At 40.2% G+C, this 18,703-nt stretch overlaps 1 protein-coding gene across 7 annotated transcripts in view; it reads right to left on the bottom strand.

The window, feature by feature from the left end:
• PLCB1 (phospholipase C beta 1) overlaps positions 1 to 18,703 on the bottom strand; it is a 535,828-nt gene that overhangs the window by 47,333 nt on the left and 469,792 nt on the right. For all 7 annotated transcript variants that reach the window (XR_011557370.1, XR_011557371.1, XR_011557369.1 and 4 more), the window contains one exon: positions 16,558 to 16,644. Coding sequence is in view for 4 of the 7 variants with exons in the window: in XM_070732668.1 (XP_070588769.1) it covers positions 16,558 to 16,644 (87 nt within the window). In the remaining 3 variants the exon portion in view is untranslated. The remainder of the gene's footprint in view (positions 1 to 16,557; positions 16,645 to 18,703) is intronic.

Genomic DNA, 18,703 nt, shown 5'->3' on the forward strand with positions numbered 1-18,703 from the left:
CTGGCCATTACTGGCCGGATGCCAAGGCGAAGTCAGCGCGTGACGGATGCCCACCGATGCCAAGAACGACTCGAACAGCACCGCTGTGAATTGCGGACTGTTGTCAGAAACCAGGAGGTCAGGAAAACCCTGTGTGGCAAATACTGTCATCAATGCCTCTATGATCGTTTGCGACTGCGTGGATTTTAGGTGAACGACCTCCACCCATTTAGAGTGTGCGTCCACAATCACCAGGAAGGATTGTCCCATGAAGGGGCCGGCCAAATCAATATGTATCCGGGCCCAGGGCCCCGCAGGCAGCTCCCACGCCAAAGGCTCCCCCCGGGGAGGAAACGGGCGGTTCTCCTGGCATATCCTACACTCTGCCACTCTTTGTTCTACCCCCTTATCCAACCCCGGCCACCACACATAATCCCTAGCCAGGCTTTTCATGTGTACAATGCCTGGATGGCCATCATGCAAGAGAGCTAATACCTGGCTGCGCTGTCTACTCGGAATCACCACCCTGCATCCTCTCAGCAGAATTCCCCTTTCCACGGAGAACTCAGTCCGACATCTGAAGAAAGGAACATACTCTTCGGCCGGGGCTGAGGCTGGCCACCCCCTCAACACCCATTGCCTCACTTGGGACAAGATGAAATCCCGCCCTGTTTCCCAAGCTACCTCGGCTGCAGATAACATAAGACCCCCTTCCGAAAGAGAAAATACTGAACATGCAGGTGCGGGGTCAACTAATACCTCGGCCAGGGGGCCATACAGGTAATCGTGGAATCTTCGGACTCCCGCAATCAAAGCCAATGCCTCCTTGTCTATGTGGCCGTAATTCCTTTCGGCTTTAGCCAACGTGCGGGAGAAAAAGGCCAGGGGAGCTTCTGTGCCATTGGGCAGTCTGTGGCTTAAAACTGCGCCCACCCCATACTGAGAAGCGTCACAGGTGAGCACTAGAGGCAACCCAGGTGAGTACTGAGCCAGAATATTGTTAGAGGTGAGTAGCTCTTTAACCCCCAAGAAAGCGGCTTCCTCCCTCTGTCCCCAATGCCAAGGTGAATGCTTGTCTAGAAACCGGTGCAAGGGCTCGGTCACCGATGCCTTATGCGGGATGAAGACCGCATAAAAATTTAGTAAACCCAGGAACGCTTGGCGCTCCCCCTTGGACTGTGGCCTGGGGGCATCCTTGATCGCTCGAATCTTGTCAGGGGTCGGATGGATTCCTTGCCCATCCACCGTAAAGCCTAGGAACTCGACCTGGGGGACACCAAACACGCATTTCTTCACTTTCAGTTTAAGCCCAGCCTCCTTGAATTTAGCCAAAACCTTCCTCACCCGTACCATTAGTTCGTCTGTGGAACTCCCCGACACCAGGACGTCATCGAAATACGGCACAGTTCCTTCAAGCCCGTATAACAGCCGCTCCATCAAACCTTGGAAGATTCCCGGGGCAATGGAAACCCCGAACTGCAGCCTATGGCATTTAAAACCCCCCCGATGGGTGATGATCGCCTGGGCCTCGGCTGTCGACGGGTCGACGGGAAGTTGCTGATAAGCTTGGGACAGGTCAAGCTTCGCGAACACCCGACCCTCCCCCAGAGTGTGAAGCAGCTGTTGCACGACCGGCAAGGGGTATGAGTGGTGGGCCAAAGCACGGTTCACAGAGCACTTATAATCCCCACATAATCTGATTCCTCCATCCCCCTTGAAAGCAATCACCACAGGGGTCTCCCACGCAGCTTGATCAACCGGCTCCAAAACCCCCTGAGCAATTAACCTGTCCAGTTCAGCATCTACCTTTGGACGGAGGGGAATAGGAACACGGCGGGCCTTTAAGCGCACCGCTGGAACTTGTGGGTCCAAATTGAATGAAATGGGGGTGCCTGTATAACGACCCAAATTGCTATCAAAAACGGCAGGGAATTCCCGTGCCAACTGATCAAATCCCGACTCCCCCTTAATTACATTCACCCCCTCCACAGAGAGTCCCAGAGAAGAGAACCAGTCCAGTCCAAGCAGGCTTGCAAAGGGTCCATCCACCACCACGAGAGGCAATCTGCCGGCGAAAGATTTGAAACGGACTGCGAAACGGCCTTCACCGATGATAGGAATTGCAGCTCCTTGGTAATCCCTCAGGCTCAAAGTGCAGGGCTGTAGGCGACTCTTCCTCCACGTGGGGAAAAAACGCTTGAGGGTGGCCCATGAAATAAACGAATGAGCCGAGCCCGTGTCCACCTGCATGTTACACCGTGAACCCCCCAGTTGAACTAACACAGAAATTTTTTCAGCCGAGTCGGAGGTTTTCCTGACATAAGAATAAGAAGGACGAGGGCAGCTGTACACCGCATTGCAGTCCTCCCTTCTAGTGGGGGGAAATCTCCTTTGTCCCTGAGGATTGAAGCCATTGAAGTCCCGCTGCTCTCTGAACGGGGCCGCCGGGGATCTACGAGAACGGCAGACTCTGGCGAGGTGACCCTTAGCGCCACAGCGCCAACACGCCACATCCCGGGACGGGCAATTTGAGCGAAAATGACCACCCCCACAACCACGGCATGGCGACAGCGGGGGTCGAGGGCGCCCCGACGGTGCTTCTCTAGCCCGAGTCGTTGCCAACCTGCAGACCTCTTCTTCCTCAACCCCTAGATCGACCTCCTCCTCTGGGGCTTGCTTGGGTTTATCCAGCACGGTGGCTGCCTTTTGTGTGACATTGACTGAGCTGTCCATAGAGGCCAATGATTGTGTAGACAACTCGAAAGCACGAGCCTCCGCCACCGCCGCTTGAAAAGTTAAATCCCGGATTGCCAGGAGGCGCCGCTTGAGGCGGCCGTCTCTCACACCGAAAACTAATCTGTCCAAAAGGTAGTCATTAAGGTCCCCAAACTCACAATATAACGCCGCTCTGCGGAGAGCAGCCAGAAAGTCATTAATAGACTCCCCTTCGGCTTGATTTCGTTGGTAAAATGTGTAACGCCGCGCACACCTCGAAGGGGCAGGGGCATAATGGTCCTGTAACGTTTTCAAGAAATCCTCCCAAGACACATCATGGATGGAAACTGGGGCAAACAGGGCACGAGCTGTTTCAAACATCTCGGGGCCACAAAACCCCAAGAAATAAGACCTCTTCCTATCCCCCGAAATGTCCTGGTATCCATTTGAGATCAGGAAACAATCAAAACGTGCGACATAGGAGTCCCACGTCTCCCCTTGAGGATCAAAGGGGGCGAATGTTAATTGTACAGACATCCTGACTTACTGTCACCACTGTCAATCTTCTGCATAGGCTCGCTACCTCGTCGCCAGTGTAATAAAGGCCTCAGTAAACTAGTTGTTTATTACAGAACACATGCCAGGCCTGGCAGGTACAGACTTAGAACGTTAACATACACACAGGCTTATATACAACAAGCTGCCTGAGACAGCACCCAATCCCCACAGAGAGAAACTTCCCGCTTACATTGTAACTACGGGCTGGCGGCCAATCAGCACCCTGGATAGGGACGCCTATCGCACGGCTCTAATCTGCGGCTGTAACTGAGCAGATATAACAGTTCTTATAAAGAGTTATAAAGCTCAAGAATTTCACAAGCCCACAAGTCAAAAATTTCCTTTAAAATAGTGAACGTGTGCATTAGTAATTTAACTTCAAAGTGTTGTTTTTCATTGAAATGTAAACAAGATTCACTTTTCCCTTTCTAATTAATTTCAAAGCCTGTCTTTAAATCAGTTTCACAAGCCATAGCATTTAAACTCTTAAAAAACAATTCTAAAATCCCTGCTGTATATTGCAAAAAGTTATCGAAGTTGAAAAAATGTAACTTTCTTTCTTTTTAAACAGACAGAAGGGAAACTTGCTCAGCTATGTGTAGGCTTGTTGTTTCAAAGTTTTCCAAACAGTAAAAACACTCCAACGTGATTAAAACAATGAGGTTTGGTCAAACCTTGAGTCCATAAAAGGTTGCATTTATGGCTCAAAGAACAATAAAACTTCAACACCTAACTGATCATAAGTGCCTAAAAACCGTCAATTTCTGCCTTCTTTTCACAAAAATCTACTCTACTGTTATGCAGTACTTATGGGCAATCTCCAGATCTTTGTTCCAGAGAGAATTTTGTAAGTTTGGCTTTCACATCCAGCTGCCTTAATGGCTATTAATGCTCCTACAATCTCTAGCAAAGTGGACTGAGGACTGGACCCTTTCAAGTTTCAGGTTTCAAGCTCAGTTAGGGGACAGGAACAGAATTGGCCCCACTTATCGATGATCTCTGGTAAGAGTGGGATGGGAGTAGATTATCTTTCCTTGCTCTCCTTTACCCCTCAAAGCCACTCCCAATTCATGTTGATAAGGAGAAGTGCAGCCCATGGCAGCTCCTTTGTGGTATGCCACATAACTTGGTACTTTCTCTATTCCTACCATTGGATAAGATCATTCACCATAAGGGGATGAGTTATCATCAGTATGCTGTTGATGCTCAGTTTTACACCTCCATCCTGTTGCTGCTGTCAGTGTTGTCGTGCGGTATCTGGAGGCTCTGGGGATCTGGACAGGAGACAATAGGCTTTGGCTGAATAATAAGATCAGCTAAGACCAAGTGAGTATGGATGAGTGGGCTTTGGGTTCCAGCCATTTAACATCTTTCGTTCTGGACAGGGTAGTACTGCTTCAAGACAGACTTAGGCACAACTTGAGGGTTCTTCTGAGCTCTCGAATCCTGCCTGAAGAGCAGATGGCAACCATTGTTAGAAGGACCTTTGAGTACTTTCTTGGATCATGAAACACTGTATTCAGGCCCTGGTCATCTCTCACTTAGATTAGTGCAATGTACTCTATATGGGACTACTCTTGAAAAGTATTTGGAAACAAATTCTTGGGGACCCTAGGATGGCCTTTATACTACCTTGGTTATGTGAGCTACACTGGCTGCTAGTTTACTTCTGGGTCCAATTCAAGATGTTACGTATGACCTTTAAATCATTTTATGGCATGGATCCAGATTATCTGAAAAACTCACCCCAATGAGATTGAACCGCACTAGGAGAAGAGGCTGGCTGTGAACCCTATGAGCCAAGGAATTTTGACTTGTAGGATTCAGGAGAAGAGTCTTCTCTGACTAAGTATCTGCCCACTGGAACATCATATGAAGATCAGATCTATCCCACTCTCTTGGCATTCCATAAAGATTTTAAAAACTGGATCTGCAGATTGCCCTGAATACCAGATAGGGGTTTGTTATTCTGGAGATGGTTACCAGGATAAATAGGAGCCACTACTTTCATTTCATTATATAACCCCTGTAATTTAGATACTTCTTTGTTAATTTTAATGTCTTTATTATTCTCTTACTTTTTTATAATTTCATTTATCAGATTGTAAGATACCTAGGACTGCATTATGGTGAGATGGGAGGTTAAATTTAATAAATAAAGCCAAAAATATGGATATTAATTTATCTTGCCTTACTGGAAGCATTTTTAATATTGTAGTTATAATTTTTAGTTTTAAAAAACTTTAACAGAAATCCCTTTGGTACTCATTTATTCAGAAGGCTCAGCCAAAAAAGAAATCTAATTATCATGCTGAGTATCACTTCAGATTGTAATATGCATTTTTGTGACCCACTCATAGTTTGGGATAAAAATATATGCAATGTTGGAGCAAGAATAAACGTGAAATAATGCAGCAGAACAGTCATGCTGTTTCACAACTTCTAATTTGTGATAAAAAAAATTTAAGATGGGAAATTTTCAATTGCAGGCTTCTGTTCATGGCAGTTTGGTTCATTCAAACGAAAATAGTTAATTTATTATTATAATTTCACCCATTTTTTAATTTCACTTAGTACTGAAATATGTTCAATTTTAAAATGTCTTTTCATTCCTATGACTCCAAAAACATGATTACACTTGCCCACAACTCAAGGATATGTGCACCTTACTTAACAATTAACACTTATACTTATGTATACCACTTCACAGTGTTTTATAGCTATCTCTCAGTGGTTTACCGAGTCAGCCTATTGCCCCCAACAAACTGGTCCTCGTTTTATCGACCTTGGAAGGATGTAAGGCTGAGTCAACCTTGAGCCGGTGAGGATTGAACTCCTGGCAGTGAGCTGAATTAGCCTGCAATATTGCATTCTAACTACTGCACCACCATGGCTCCTTATATTTAAAATATGAGCTATGGTAAAGAATATCAGAACCTTATCCTGCAATAAGCATCTAAAATGCCTATAAATACATCTGTTCCTAAAATAATAGTTAGAGTTCTGATATATTACATAACATATAATGTACTCTTAACAATATAACATATAATTGGGATTTTCAATTATTTGCCATTATTTTCAATTCCTTTTCCTTTCAAGGAATCAACAAAGGAAAACATAGGCATTGGAATGTTAGTTTGAATTACAGATCTTCACCTACAGAAATACATCTGAGCTATATTTCTCTTACCTTTTAATTTCAATTTTGAGAAAAAATTACTCAAATGCGATAGGGATTTTGAGGTCATTACAACTGATGTGAAAAAGTTGAGAAGACCATGTTTTCTTTCCTTTCTTATGAAATTAAATGACAATACTCTTGGAACAGAAAAATGCTTGATTCATTTCTTAATGTCAGTATCTCTCTATAAAAAAAGACCAATCTTCCAGGTGCAAGAAGAAAAATTGTGCTCAATCCCACGGAGCTGCACGCAATTAGCCCTACCGGCAGGAGCCCACCACTGACCTGAACAGTTTTAAGGGACGCAGCAACAAAAATTATGTTAAACACCATAACCCCACCATAAACTCTATCCTCGTTTCTAGTTCAAGGAATACACACAAAAGCAAGCACTGGGGCCCTACAAATTGACCCAGTCAGTGAATGGATTAAAAAAGGCCATATCTAGTGCCATCCTTAAAATGTTTGGCCTTTTAAATGTGCAATAGTGGATTCCAGGATCCATATGCCTATAGGATTTAATAAAAAGGATGTGGGGAGAGAGCGGGAAGCAGCTGAATCTTCATGCTGGATTACAAACAATTCTTGGAGCTTTGCAGAAAATTGCCATGTAGATTAATCATGGTTCTTCAGTAAATTCAGGTCTAAAACACAATCATGTGCACAGATATAGAAGTCTGAATTCTGCTCTGAGTATCAATAATGCAGATCTCCCAAATCTAAAATCAAACACTACCTAGTAAGTTTTACTGATTGCCCATCACCTGCATCAGTGCTCCGGTTACTATGAAAAAAGTACTTAGAGAACAAGCAAATTTGGCTAATTTACAACCATTTCACTTGAAAAGAATAAGCCCATGCAAATGAATAGAACGAAGGCTATCCAGCTTGTCACTGTGAAGAATTACATCATCAACCCAAGCCTTACAAAAAAAAAATCAACTATATTTTTGAGACTTCAGTATAATTGTATTGTACCTGCCGATCTTAAAATTTTACAAATGCTCAAATCACGGCTACTCCCAAAGCTGAAACAAAGGTAGTGCAGGTTTTGGGGCAAGAGAGAAAGATTGTAGGCTTACTGCTTTGTGTGAAAGTTGTTTAAAAAGCATGATGAAATTCCCTTGGCTGCGCTTTCAAATACCAAATTAGCATAATTTATTAACAGTTACTGCATTTTTTTTGTTATAAATAAGAACAAGTAAGAACAGCAAGTTTCTCTCTTTCTCCCTGGGTGTGCTTTGCCTTTTGCAATGCAATTAACATGGTCATTTTTGCAATAATTACTTTTTGTTTTGTTCTGACTTTCTCCCCCTGTGTTACTGCTTGCTTTGCTACTAGTGTATTGCTAATTGCATTTCAATGCAAAGCTGTATATCTGCTGCTCTTCTTATACTGAATTAGAAAAAAACCCCTCTTGTTTTAGACAGAGTTTGGACTGGGTACTTTGTATTATTATGTAACTTCAGCTTCATCACACTGGAAAATTCTTTACCACTAGTTTCATGCCTCCCACGGCTTCTTGATACCACCCAGTGGTAAATATTATATTATTCTGCCATGTTCAACTGTTGGGTGAAACCTTCCACCTCAGATGACCTCTGATTTTCATGTCTGTGAATCAGAAGGCATAAATCAACAAGCCCTTCATCTTTTCATCCAGTTGCCTGTACTTATCACTAAATAAATAAAGCAATTCCGAAAAAGATGTGCTTGCTACGGTATTTGGGGTGGGGTATGTTTATATTGTGGATGTGTACATTATAGAGTGTTCTTTAGAATTCATGTCCTTCCATTCACTTACATATTAGTATTTGTAATTTTGTTACAGTACTTTGTAGCAATGCAGCCAATCAATACATAGATTTTGTTTTGGCTTTGATTGCTACTATTCTATTTTGCATTGGGTTTCTCTTACAAAAAGAATTGGATTTTAATTTTGTGCAGTATAATTTCCAAAGTGTCAACTACAGCCTGGGGCTGTTATCTTTGATTCTTCCCCAAAATAGAATAGGAATAGGAGTCACAAGAATGATACTTCAAAATAGCTGGCAGCATTTTGAAAGGGTTTCCACAGATCGATGCTAACCTCTTCCTGATGTCAACCCAAATCGTTACATGCTTTTTATTGTCCAAAGTATACTGCAGACAATATTTTTTCTATTAGAGGAAAAGAATCATGAAAGCAATGTCTTCTCTAGGGAGGATCTTAATGGCTTACCATTACCATCAACGTATGGGGTAAGTGTGAGGCATTCAAGCCATCTGATCCAGGTATCTATATCTCTCTTGTTTGGCCCTTGGGTTGGTCTAATTGTCTTCTATCGAAAAGCTGAAGACATCTGCTAAAAATGAATAGAACATGAGCCTGCTAAAGCATTGATGTGAGTACATAAGAGCTGAAAGGGCACAAGAGAACTGGGTTGACCTCACAGGTCCTGCAAGATCTTTCTACATATATACCCAATTTCTTTGGTTTAGCATAAGATGCCTTAGATTAGAATGGCTAGAAGCCTTGTGAAGAGAAGTCCTATCAGTCAAAATCTATGACTCCAAACTTCTTTCACAGACAGCCTGCATTATTATTATTTCAATTCTTCTCTATAATGAAGATCTACTATATCTTTATGTAGCTTCATTTTTACAAGACAGACATGTTTTTAGCACTTATAGCTTAGATCTTCGGGTCAATAGCAAAAAGCACTGCATGTTTTCTTGGATGTGTGCGTTTGTGAAAATCAGAGTGAGAAAAACAATGCATATATTTGTGTGTAGTCGTTTATGCAAATATGGATATAGAGTGTCATGCTAGTGACATAACACATCTGAATAGTTCTGTTACTGAAGCAGAATACAGCGATTAAATTAATAACATATCTGAGTTTAGTACATTCTATCAGGATTATAAATAAAAAGGCTAAGACAAGAAAGTTCAAGGTGAATCCATGTAAAGAAAAAAATCCAGATCTTGCTTTCACAAACAGAAGACCACAAATGTAGCTCTGGGCAGACTTCAGTGTTAAGTTCCTCATCCTTCTCTCTTTTAAATTCAAGAAGCCCAACTCCTCAAGACTTGTTATATGTGAATTTCTCCAGACGTTTGAACAATTTTGTTGCTGTCATCTGAATGATTTCCAATTTCCATGTGTCTTATGAAATAGGGCAACATAATGTAGCATTCTGACAAAGAACATAACTCACCAGTGCTGTGCAAAAGAGGAAAATCTATTCTTTGTCTTACAGTTGACCTTTCTGTGTGATTACATATAAAATATTGTAGCATATGGATGCGGTCATGTAACTTTTTTTCATGGAGTTGGGTTGGGCAGGGCTTGTGTATGAGGTATCCGGCCAGTGGACTGCCAGTTTGATACCCCTGCGTTAGAATTTGTAAAACATTATACTGCTGATCAAAAATTATCTGATTAACTAGGATCTGCAGGTTGACCTCCTACCTAATAAAAGTGTAGAAAATATTTCTTACATATCAAGGGTTTTTTCTAACTAGATGCAAGGATTCACATTTATGTAGAGCAAACTACATTTGAATATAGCAACCATTAGAATCCACCAACTGAAATCAACGAGACAAACATTTGCTCTAGCTAATTGAAATTCAATTTATTTAAGTGGGCCTGCTCTAGATATACTAATTCTGAACTGAACTCAATACCTCAAATCTGTTTCAAAGAATCTAATCTGGTGAGAAAATATAAATCCAAGATTTTGTGTTGTCAAATATCTGCAATCATTTCCAATCTGGAAGTACAATGTATCAGAATTGCGTACTTTAACTTCTTTCCTCAAACTATTAATGTATTAAACAACGCTAGGTGAACAGTTATGTTTTCAAATGCATTCACTTTGTCACAGGGATGAAGAACATGTCCTCATACTGCTTCAGGCACCTATAATTGGAAACTGCCTACTGCATTATTGAATTTCTAATATCTGCATAAGCAAGAAAGCAATTACAATTAGAGGACACCTCTAAGATTGCTGGACAGGTAGATCCTAAAAATAGGTCAGCCAAATATGCTCCACATTGACAACAGCTGTTCTCCCATGAATAGGAAGGATGAAACTCTATCTAGGCTAAGGTATGCCTAAAATGAGTTTGCCTTTTTAAAGTATAAGAAACCATATCTGGAGTAATTTATTTGGGAGGTAGTTTTAGCTGGGGCAAAGTTTCATAATGTGTTCATGAAAGTTCTTTCCTCCACTCCTTCCAGTACAAGAAAAACAGACCACCAAGGATTGCCATTAGAAAGAAAGCAGATCTACTCTCCATTCCACATGGAGTAATAGGAGTAACTAAGGTCTATGGCAGCCTTTCCCAACCTTGGCAACTTGAAGATATCTGGACTTCAACTCCCAGAGGTCCCCAGCCAGCATTCGCTGGCTGGGGAATTCTGGGCATTGAAGTCCAAATAGCTTCAAGTTGCCAAGGTTGGGAAACACTGGTCTATGGCAATCTATGCAGGTGCCCAAGTCCATCTGGTGTCTATTCATAAAGATCCTGCTTTGCCCCACATAACTGATATAACTACAGTAGTACCTCTACTTACAAACTTAATTTGTTCCATGACCAGGTTCTTAAGTAGAAAAGTTTGTAAGAAGAAGCAACTTTTCCCATAGGAATCAATGTAAAAGCAAATAATGTGTGCGATTGGGGAAACCACAGGGAAGGTGGAGGCCCTGTTTCCTCCCAGGAGATTCCTAGAGAGGCCCCACGGAGGCTTCTCTCTGCCTTTTCCAGTTACAGTTTTGGAGGCTTGGGTTTGTAAGTGGAAAATTTTGAACACCCGGTTCTTATCTAGAAAAGGTTGCAAGTAGAGGCTGTATATTTTTCAGAAGTGAAAGAAAGTGGCCTAGATCAGTGGTTGACCCATTGCCTGTTCTGTAGTACCTTCTTTCACTGTGTGTACCTACAGATGTACAGGTACTCCTTTACTTAGAACTAGTTGCTTAGCGACCCGTTGAAATGACAAAAGACCTCTCTCAAAGCTATAAAAGACCCGGTTTTCAAAGGAACCCTTCAAGCACTATAAAAAAACAGAATTTAAATGGCCCCTCCTGCTGTCATTTGATTGCATTGTGGGAGCTTGGCAACCGGCTTGCATTTTCAGCCATTCGCAGAACCCCATGGTCCTGAGACTACAATTTACAATTATTATTTTTTAACCAGAAACCAATGTTTACTTTCAGTTTCCAACAAAAAATGCCCAATAGGTACAATCGGTTCACTTAATGACCAGGGCGTTTGCTTAATAATTGTGACATTCACTTAATGACTGCCACAAAATAGGCAATAAAGATTACATGTAGTGGTCACATGGTGACCTACATAATTGCCAGCATCACTTATGATCAATTCCAGGCTCAATTACTGACATAAGTTGAGGATTACTTGCATATGTAGTCACACAATGGAAGCCGGAAGCATCTTTCAATTAATATGGCTAAGTGGTTGCTGCAAACTGGATCCATCTTTGTAAGAAAAGGATCAAACTAATTCAGAAATATTTTCCTGGACACAGTGGACAGGGTAATCTCTGGAGGGACAAAATAACTCTTAAGTAAATGCCATTCCTTTACCCTTATTAAGTAATTGTCTATTTGCTAATTCCTCTTTCCTAGTCTAACAATCCCAATTGGTGGTTGTCCTGGTTCACACTTAAAAAAACAAAACTGCAAACAGAAAAAAAGAAGTACAATCAGATTTCACCCACTTAATAATTTTTCCAGAATATTTTTTCTCTTCACTCAACATTTCCAGACGAGATTGCAATTTAAAAAACTATAAGCAATTGGACTTGGAATACAAATTTCAGAGAACTTTTAAAGCTACTGATGTATTATACTGCTAAATTATCTCCGGGACTGCCTTCTGCCGCACAAATCCCAGCGACCAGTTAGGTCCCACAGAGTTGGCCTTCTCCAGGTCCCATCGACTAAACAATGTCGTTTGGCGGGACCCAGGGGAAGAGCCTTCTCTGTGGCGGCCCCAACCCTCTGGAACCAGCTCCCCCCAGAGATCAGAATTGCCCCCATACTCCTTGCCTTTCGTAAGCTCCTTAAAACCCCCTCCCCTAGGCCTATACAATTTATGCATGGTATGTTTGTGTGTATATTTTGCTTTTTAATAAGGGTTTTTTAGTTACTTTAAATATTAGATTTGTTGTGAGCCGCCCCGAGTCTACGGAGAGGAGCGGCGTACAAATCTAATAATAAACAAACAAACAAACAAACAAACAATTTAAGGAATGCCCTTCCAGCTTAGTTGTCTTGTACAATTGTCCAAAGTCTAATCAGTATTCTTGAAAAAATATTTATATTGTTGGGTGTTTGGATGGATGAATGGATGGGTGGGTGGATGGATGGATACATGGGTGTGTGGATGGTTAGTTGGCAGGCTCTTTCTCTCTCTCTGTTTCTCTCTGTGTGTATGAGTATGTATGTATGAAGGTCTGCCTATCTGCCCAACATAATGACAGTTATATACCCATTTTTGTATGTTGAATGTTTGCATATCATTTATATTTGTGTCCTCTTTCTCTGATTTTATGACACAGTGAGATAGGATGAAACAGCAGTATAATATATTCCTATTTCACCTTATTCAATACCCCAAAAGCTAAAAATTACTTGCAAAAAAACCAAATTTGTCCTTGTTCGTAAATCCCACTCTGATTCATCAGACAAGAAATATCAAAGAAGTGAGATATAGTGAAATCTCACTTATTGGTGATGCCCATTAAGGGAATTTAGGTTTGTCGCAGGTATTCTTGCATTGACAAATGTGTTAATATGCAGACAGCGATAAGAAAACAAAGTCACTGGTATAGGTAAGTCCATCTCTTAGTACCTGAATCGAGACCAGAATTTCTACTGTAAAGCAAGGTAATTGTTAAGTGAGTCAAGCCCAATTATATATATATAAAATTAACTGCCTTGGAAATGGCCCTGGGTTGGGCCGAGAGGCAAATAAGGAGCTTGTGATGTTCCTTCAATACACCAGGGTGATTCGACACAAAAATATGTAACCCTTCCCTGGTGCAGAGCTGAAGGGATACTGTAGCCTAGAGGATAATTCTCTGCCTTACAAGGCAAAGGTTGCAGGTTCAAGTCCCAGTGGGTATGGCTAGCTGATGAGGCCAAAATAAGGTCGAAATAGATCTATCCTAGTCTCCCTTAATTTTCAAATTCAGCAAAAAAACATGTGACAAAAGCCAGCTGGGAATGTCACAAATTGCAATTCCATGATCCTGGGATATTGCAACTGTTGTAAAAACATGCCAGTTGCCAAGCACCTGAATTCTGAGCACATGACTATGGAGATACTGTATCAGTTATTAAAGATGAGAGCCTGTTGTAAGCAATCTTTTTCAATGCCATTGTCACCTTGAATGCTCACTAAAAGAAACAGTGGTGTGTTGAGGACTATCTTTAATCTGACTCTTACTGCACTACAATCCACTGGTTGCTAAAGTTCTTAATTAGCGGAAAGCAAACTTTTCTTCCCAAATTTGCTCCTCCAAGTTTCCTCTTCCTGAGAGATTGGTGATGAGTAATAGAGACACAGCTTTTTCAATTTTGAGGCTCTAGAAAGAGTGCAGATTAGAGCAACAAAGATGATTAGGGGACTGGAGGCTAACACATATGAAGAACGGTTGCAGGGATTGGGCATGTCTAGTCCAGGGGAGACATGATAACTGTGTTCCAATATTTGAGGGGCTGCCACAGTAATGAGGGATTCAAGTTATTTTTCAAAGCACCTGAAGGCCAGACAAGGAATAACGGATGGAAACTGATCGAGAGATTTAACCTAGAAATAAGGAGAAATTTTCTGACAGTGAGAGCAATTAACCAATGGAACAGTTTTTGGCTTCAGAAGTTGTGGGAACTTCATCACTGGAATCTTTCAAGAAGAGATTGGACTGCCATCTTTCAGAGGTGTTGTAGGGTCTCCAGCTTTGGAGGGGAAAAGGTTGGACTGGATGACCTACAAGATCCTTTCCAATTTCAAAACAAATCCCTGATGAGGTGCAGGGTCTCTTGGCAAGAGGTTTGTTCCTGAGATTGAGGCACAGTAACGGGTGGGGTGGGGGAGCTAATTTCCCAACTTTTTGTAATAATTGCATTTTTAACTTCCTAATTTTTCACAGCCAAATAGTATTTGGAGCAAGCTGTTTGGGAGATGGGGGGGGGGGGGAGGAGGCAAAGACAGGTTTTTTTTCCATGTGTGATAGCAATCACTGTCTTTTATTTCTAAAAAGTCAGAATTAGTTTTAGCCAACCCAGATTATCTGGAAAGAGGATATGAATTCCAAAATGAGATGATTTTAATGGCTCAAGCAGAGTGTGCAAATACTGCACAGATGGTTTGGCAGCATATTACATCAGATAAATCTTGTAAGTAATTTGTAGTTGGGCAGCAACATTTCTCAGTCTAAAGCTGAATTAATTTGCTGCCACTTCTGTAAGAAAAAAAAGTATGTCATTTGTGTTTGATTTCTTGATTTTACTTCTGCACACACCTGGAGCTTAGTGACAGTACCCAGAAAAATACCTTAAATGTATGACAGAAAGATGATTTTTAAATTATCAGTGCTTCTAATTTTAATTTTATTGTATGATGCTATGATACTAAAATGAAGGAATTCAGTGAAGCTGAAACAGGTTCATAATATGGGATTCAGACAAGTGATAAAGAGCTTATCTAAAGCTGATTAAATACCTGTATCACCCCTGTTTATATCTAATCATGAAATACCTGAAGCAAGCATATTTCCAGATAAGTAAGCTTGAAAGAAATAATCAGGTATAAACTAGCTCCGGTTCAGGAAAGCGAGAAATCTTTCCTTGGAGTTTCAAGGTGACAGAGAATGGTTGGTTATATAATCAAGATAAGATTCATTCATTATCCAAGCAGTAGCAGATATTGCAGTATTGAATGCTCTTATTCAGGGTATTCCATTCCTTATTCCCTTCTGCCTGTTCCCACAAATACTTAAACAATATACCTTTGGAAATCTGAACACCTTCAATGCTTGTTGGGGCTATTTGGGAGAAGGGAGATTCTTCATCTATATCACAAGGGGTTTCCAGACTTAATTGTAGACTGTTAATTAATTCATTAATTCTTCAGAAGTGATGCATTTTGGCTGGCACCCAAACTCAAAGAATAGTTATTGTTTCCAACAAGAGGCAGATCTCTTTTCCACATTTAAAACACCTGTACATTTCAGATCCCTTTTCAAACCACTGGCTTGTATAAGAATTTGAGCCATAAGAAAACAGAGGGGGGGGGATGCTCTGACTTGAATATTATATTGATAATATTCTGCCTTCAAGGATTATAAAATATAGCTAATCGTTTTATAATTTCCATTCACTTAGAAAGTCTAAGATAAAATGTCACCTATTTTCCTATGCGATCACAATTGTGGTCAGTTCGAGTAACTGTAGTGAACTGACCAAGAAAACAGTCTAAAACATTGATATGATTGCCTTTATTAGTTAACTAGCAAAACACACAACCAAAAAACCCAGTGAATTAATTTCAAGGATGGTATCAGCTGCCAGAATAAGCAATACAACCATAGGAAACTACTTGCAGACCTCCTGACAAGAGACTGGGAAAACCAACAAAACAAATATAATATTAGGTTCAAAGTGCATGCATATGCCATCTGCTCTGCTGAGAGCATCTTGAAAGAGCATCTTATAGCATGCTATATTCTTTGCCTTTTGCTAATTCGCTGAGAACAAAAAACCCTGGACTTTCTTACATGTTACAACAAAACCAGTAAATGTGCTATTTTTTTCTTCACATCTATCAATGTACTGCACCCTCTGCTGGCCAAAGATATTCCCAAACAATATGATAGCCCATTTATCAATCTACAGGTTAACAATGTCCTTGATGAATGGTATTTCAAATATATATATATATATATATATATATATATATTTGTGCTTTTCCATGAAATATTGGATTATCAGTTTCATACTTAATAATTATTTATTTTATGTATTTATTGCATTTATATGCCACTCACACTGAAACGGACTCTGAGTGGCTAATTATGAACTTATTTGTGCTCAAGTTCTCTTACCTTAGGCTTTTCATCCAGTATTTGCTGATGAATCTCTTTGTGTTTCTCCACAAGCTTTTCCTGCCTTTTGGTTTGAGCATCCTCTAGCTGTAATTGAAAAACAAAGTCCACTATAATTCACATGCCTATCGGAATTCTTCAGTTTCACACTCAAGAACATAATAGCAATAGCACTTAGACTTATATACTTCACAGTGCTTTACAGCCCTCTCTAAGCAGTTTACAAGCATATTGTCCCCAACAATCTGGGTCCTCATTTTACCAATCTCGGAAGGATGGAAGGCTGAGTCAACTTTAAGCTGGTAAAGTGCTGGCAGCCGGCAGTCAGCAGAAGTAAGCTTGCAATACTGCATTCTAACCACTGCGCCACTGTGGCTCTTCAATATCATAAATATCTTGGGTAACAAAGCATTAGAGAACATTTTGACATAAAATAATATATTATTAAAATAGTCATCTTCTCTCATGTAAGACTTCAAGGAATGTCAGTAGATTTGTTTCAAATTTAAACTTATATTGGCTGGAAACCGGCAGCTGCAAATGGAAGAGACATTTTTAATATGTGCTGATTAGCATTTAATTAGGCCAAGTAGCCAGCATTAACTACAGGGAACACTGTCCTTTTAAAAATCTAAACATATTTATGTTCCTGCAAATCTCTCGGACTATGTTGATAATTTTTAATACCAACGTCTGTGTCATTAGATGAAGTGCCATATGCTCTGAAGAGAATGAATGGTTTAATTGGTCTCACTGCTAACTTGTTTTAGAAAAACAGCATTTTATTTCAATAGACAACATGCAAATCACAGAGTTGTGAAGAGAGGAGGAAAGGAAGGAAGCAGACAGATACTAGATACTGATGAGAATGCTCATTTTATTTATTTTTTATTCTATTCAATCATGTCTGAATCCCAGAGACTGCCTTGACTGCCTGCAGTTTTCTTTGAAAAGTTTTACTGAAACAATTTGGCATTGGATCTGGGACTCCATACTCGGGCATCATGGATTTGGATGAAATTTTATGTGAACATTCACATATGTCCACAATGAACATTGAATGTTCATGAACTCAACTAGGGCTGAGGGAAAGTGAATGGCTCAAAGTCATCAACTGGCTTTGTGCCTCAGGCAGGATTAGAACTCATAAATCTCCGAGCTTCCAGCCTGATGATGCTTAAGTACTACACTGAAATAAAGCTTGCTCATAAAGAACTCTTTCTTTTTTTCTTTCTTTCTTTTTTCAAAAAAGTTTATTAAATATATAAACATTAAAAAAGACAGTACATGATCTTTCCACTTTGTTAAATATTTGTTTACCTTATTATTGTATTATACAATGTCTTGACTTGGACAGAAACAACACAACAACATGAAGTAAAAAAAGAAAGAAAGAAAAAAAATGTAATAACAAAAACAAAAAGAGAAAAAGAGAAATCTAGGAAAAGTGGAAAACATATAAATGTATAACAACCCCCCCACCCGTCTTAATAGACAGTTCTTTCTCTTATATACTTCTATGGTGGTTTTATGTGAAACCGAAAGTGTACTATATTTTCCTATATCTCATTATAACATATGTTTTTATAATAATTTAGATATATGGAACATAAATTTTCTATATACAGCTTTATCCCTGTTTTATCTTACCCATCCAATTGTAGAATTCTTTCCAGATTTCGTAATAACTTGATTCATCTTTATTCTTTAACTCTTGTGTTAACTTATCTAGTTCTGCACAATCATATATTTTTTAAATCATAATTCTTTCTGTTGCCGTTGTATATTACTGGGAAGCATTTACTTTTATAAATGCTCTATTTGATTTGTCATGAAATCTTACTGTAACTAAGTGATTTTTAAAACCTATTTTTGAACAGCACTTTGGGGGCATAACTTTGTCATACAAGAACAGAACCTGGATTTCGAAGATATTATTTGGTGTTTATCTGAAGTATGCATGCACAAAGGAGAATATTTGTAGTTCAGAGTTGAAATGAGGGATCCTTGGTGCTCTCTGAGTTTGCTTGTTTTCTTGCTGACGTTGCATTACCCTAACTAGGTAACATCATCAGTGCACTGTGAAATATTGGTAAGAAAACAAGCAAGCTCAGAGAGCACAAAGGAAACTTCATGCATGTATGTG

This window comes from Erythrolamprus reginae, chromosome 1, assembly GCF_031021105.1.
Source record: "Erythrolamprus reginae isolate rEryReg1 chromosome 1, rEryReg1.hap1, whole genome shotgun sequence".
NCBI lineage: Eukaryota > Metazoa > Chordata > Lepidosauria > Squamata > Dipsadidae > Erythrolamprus > Erythrolamprus reginae.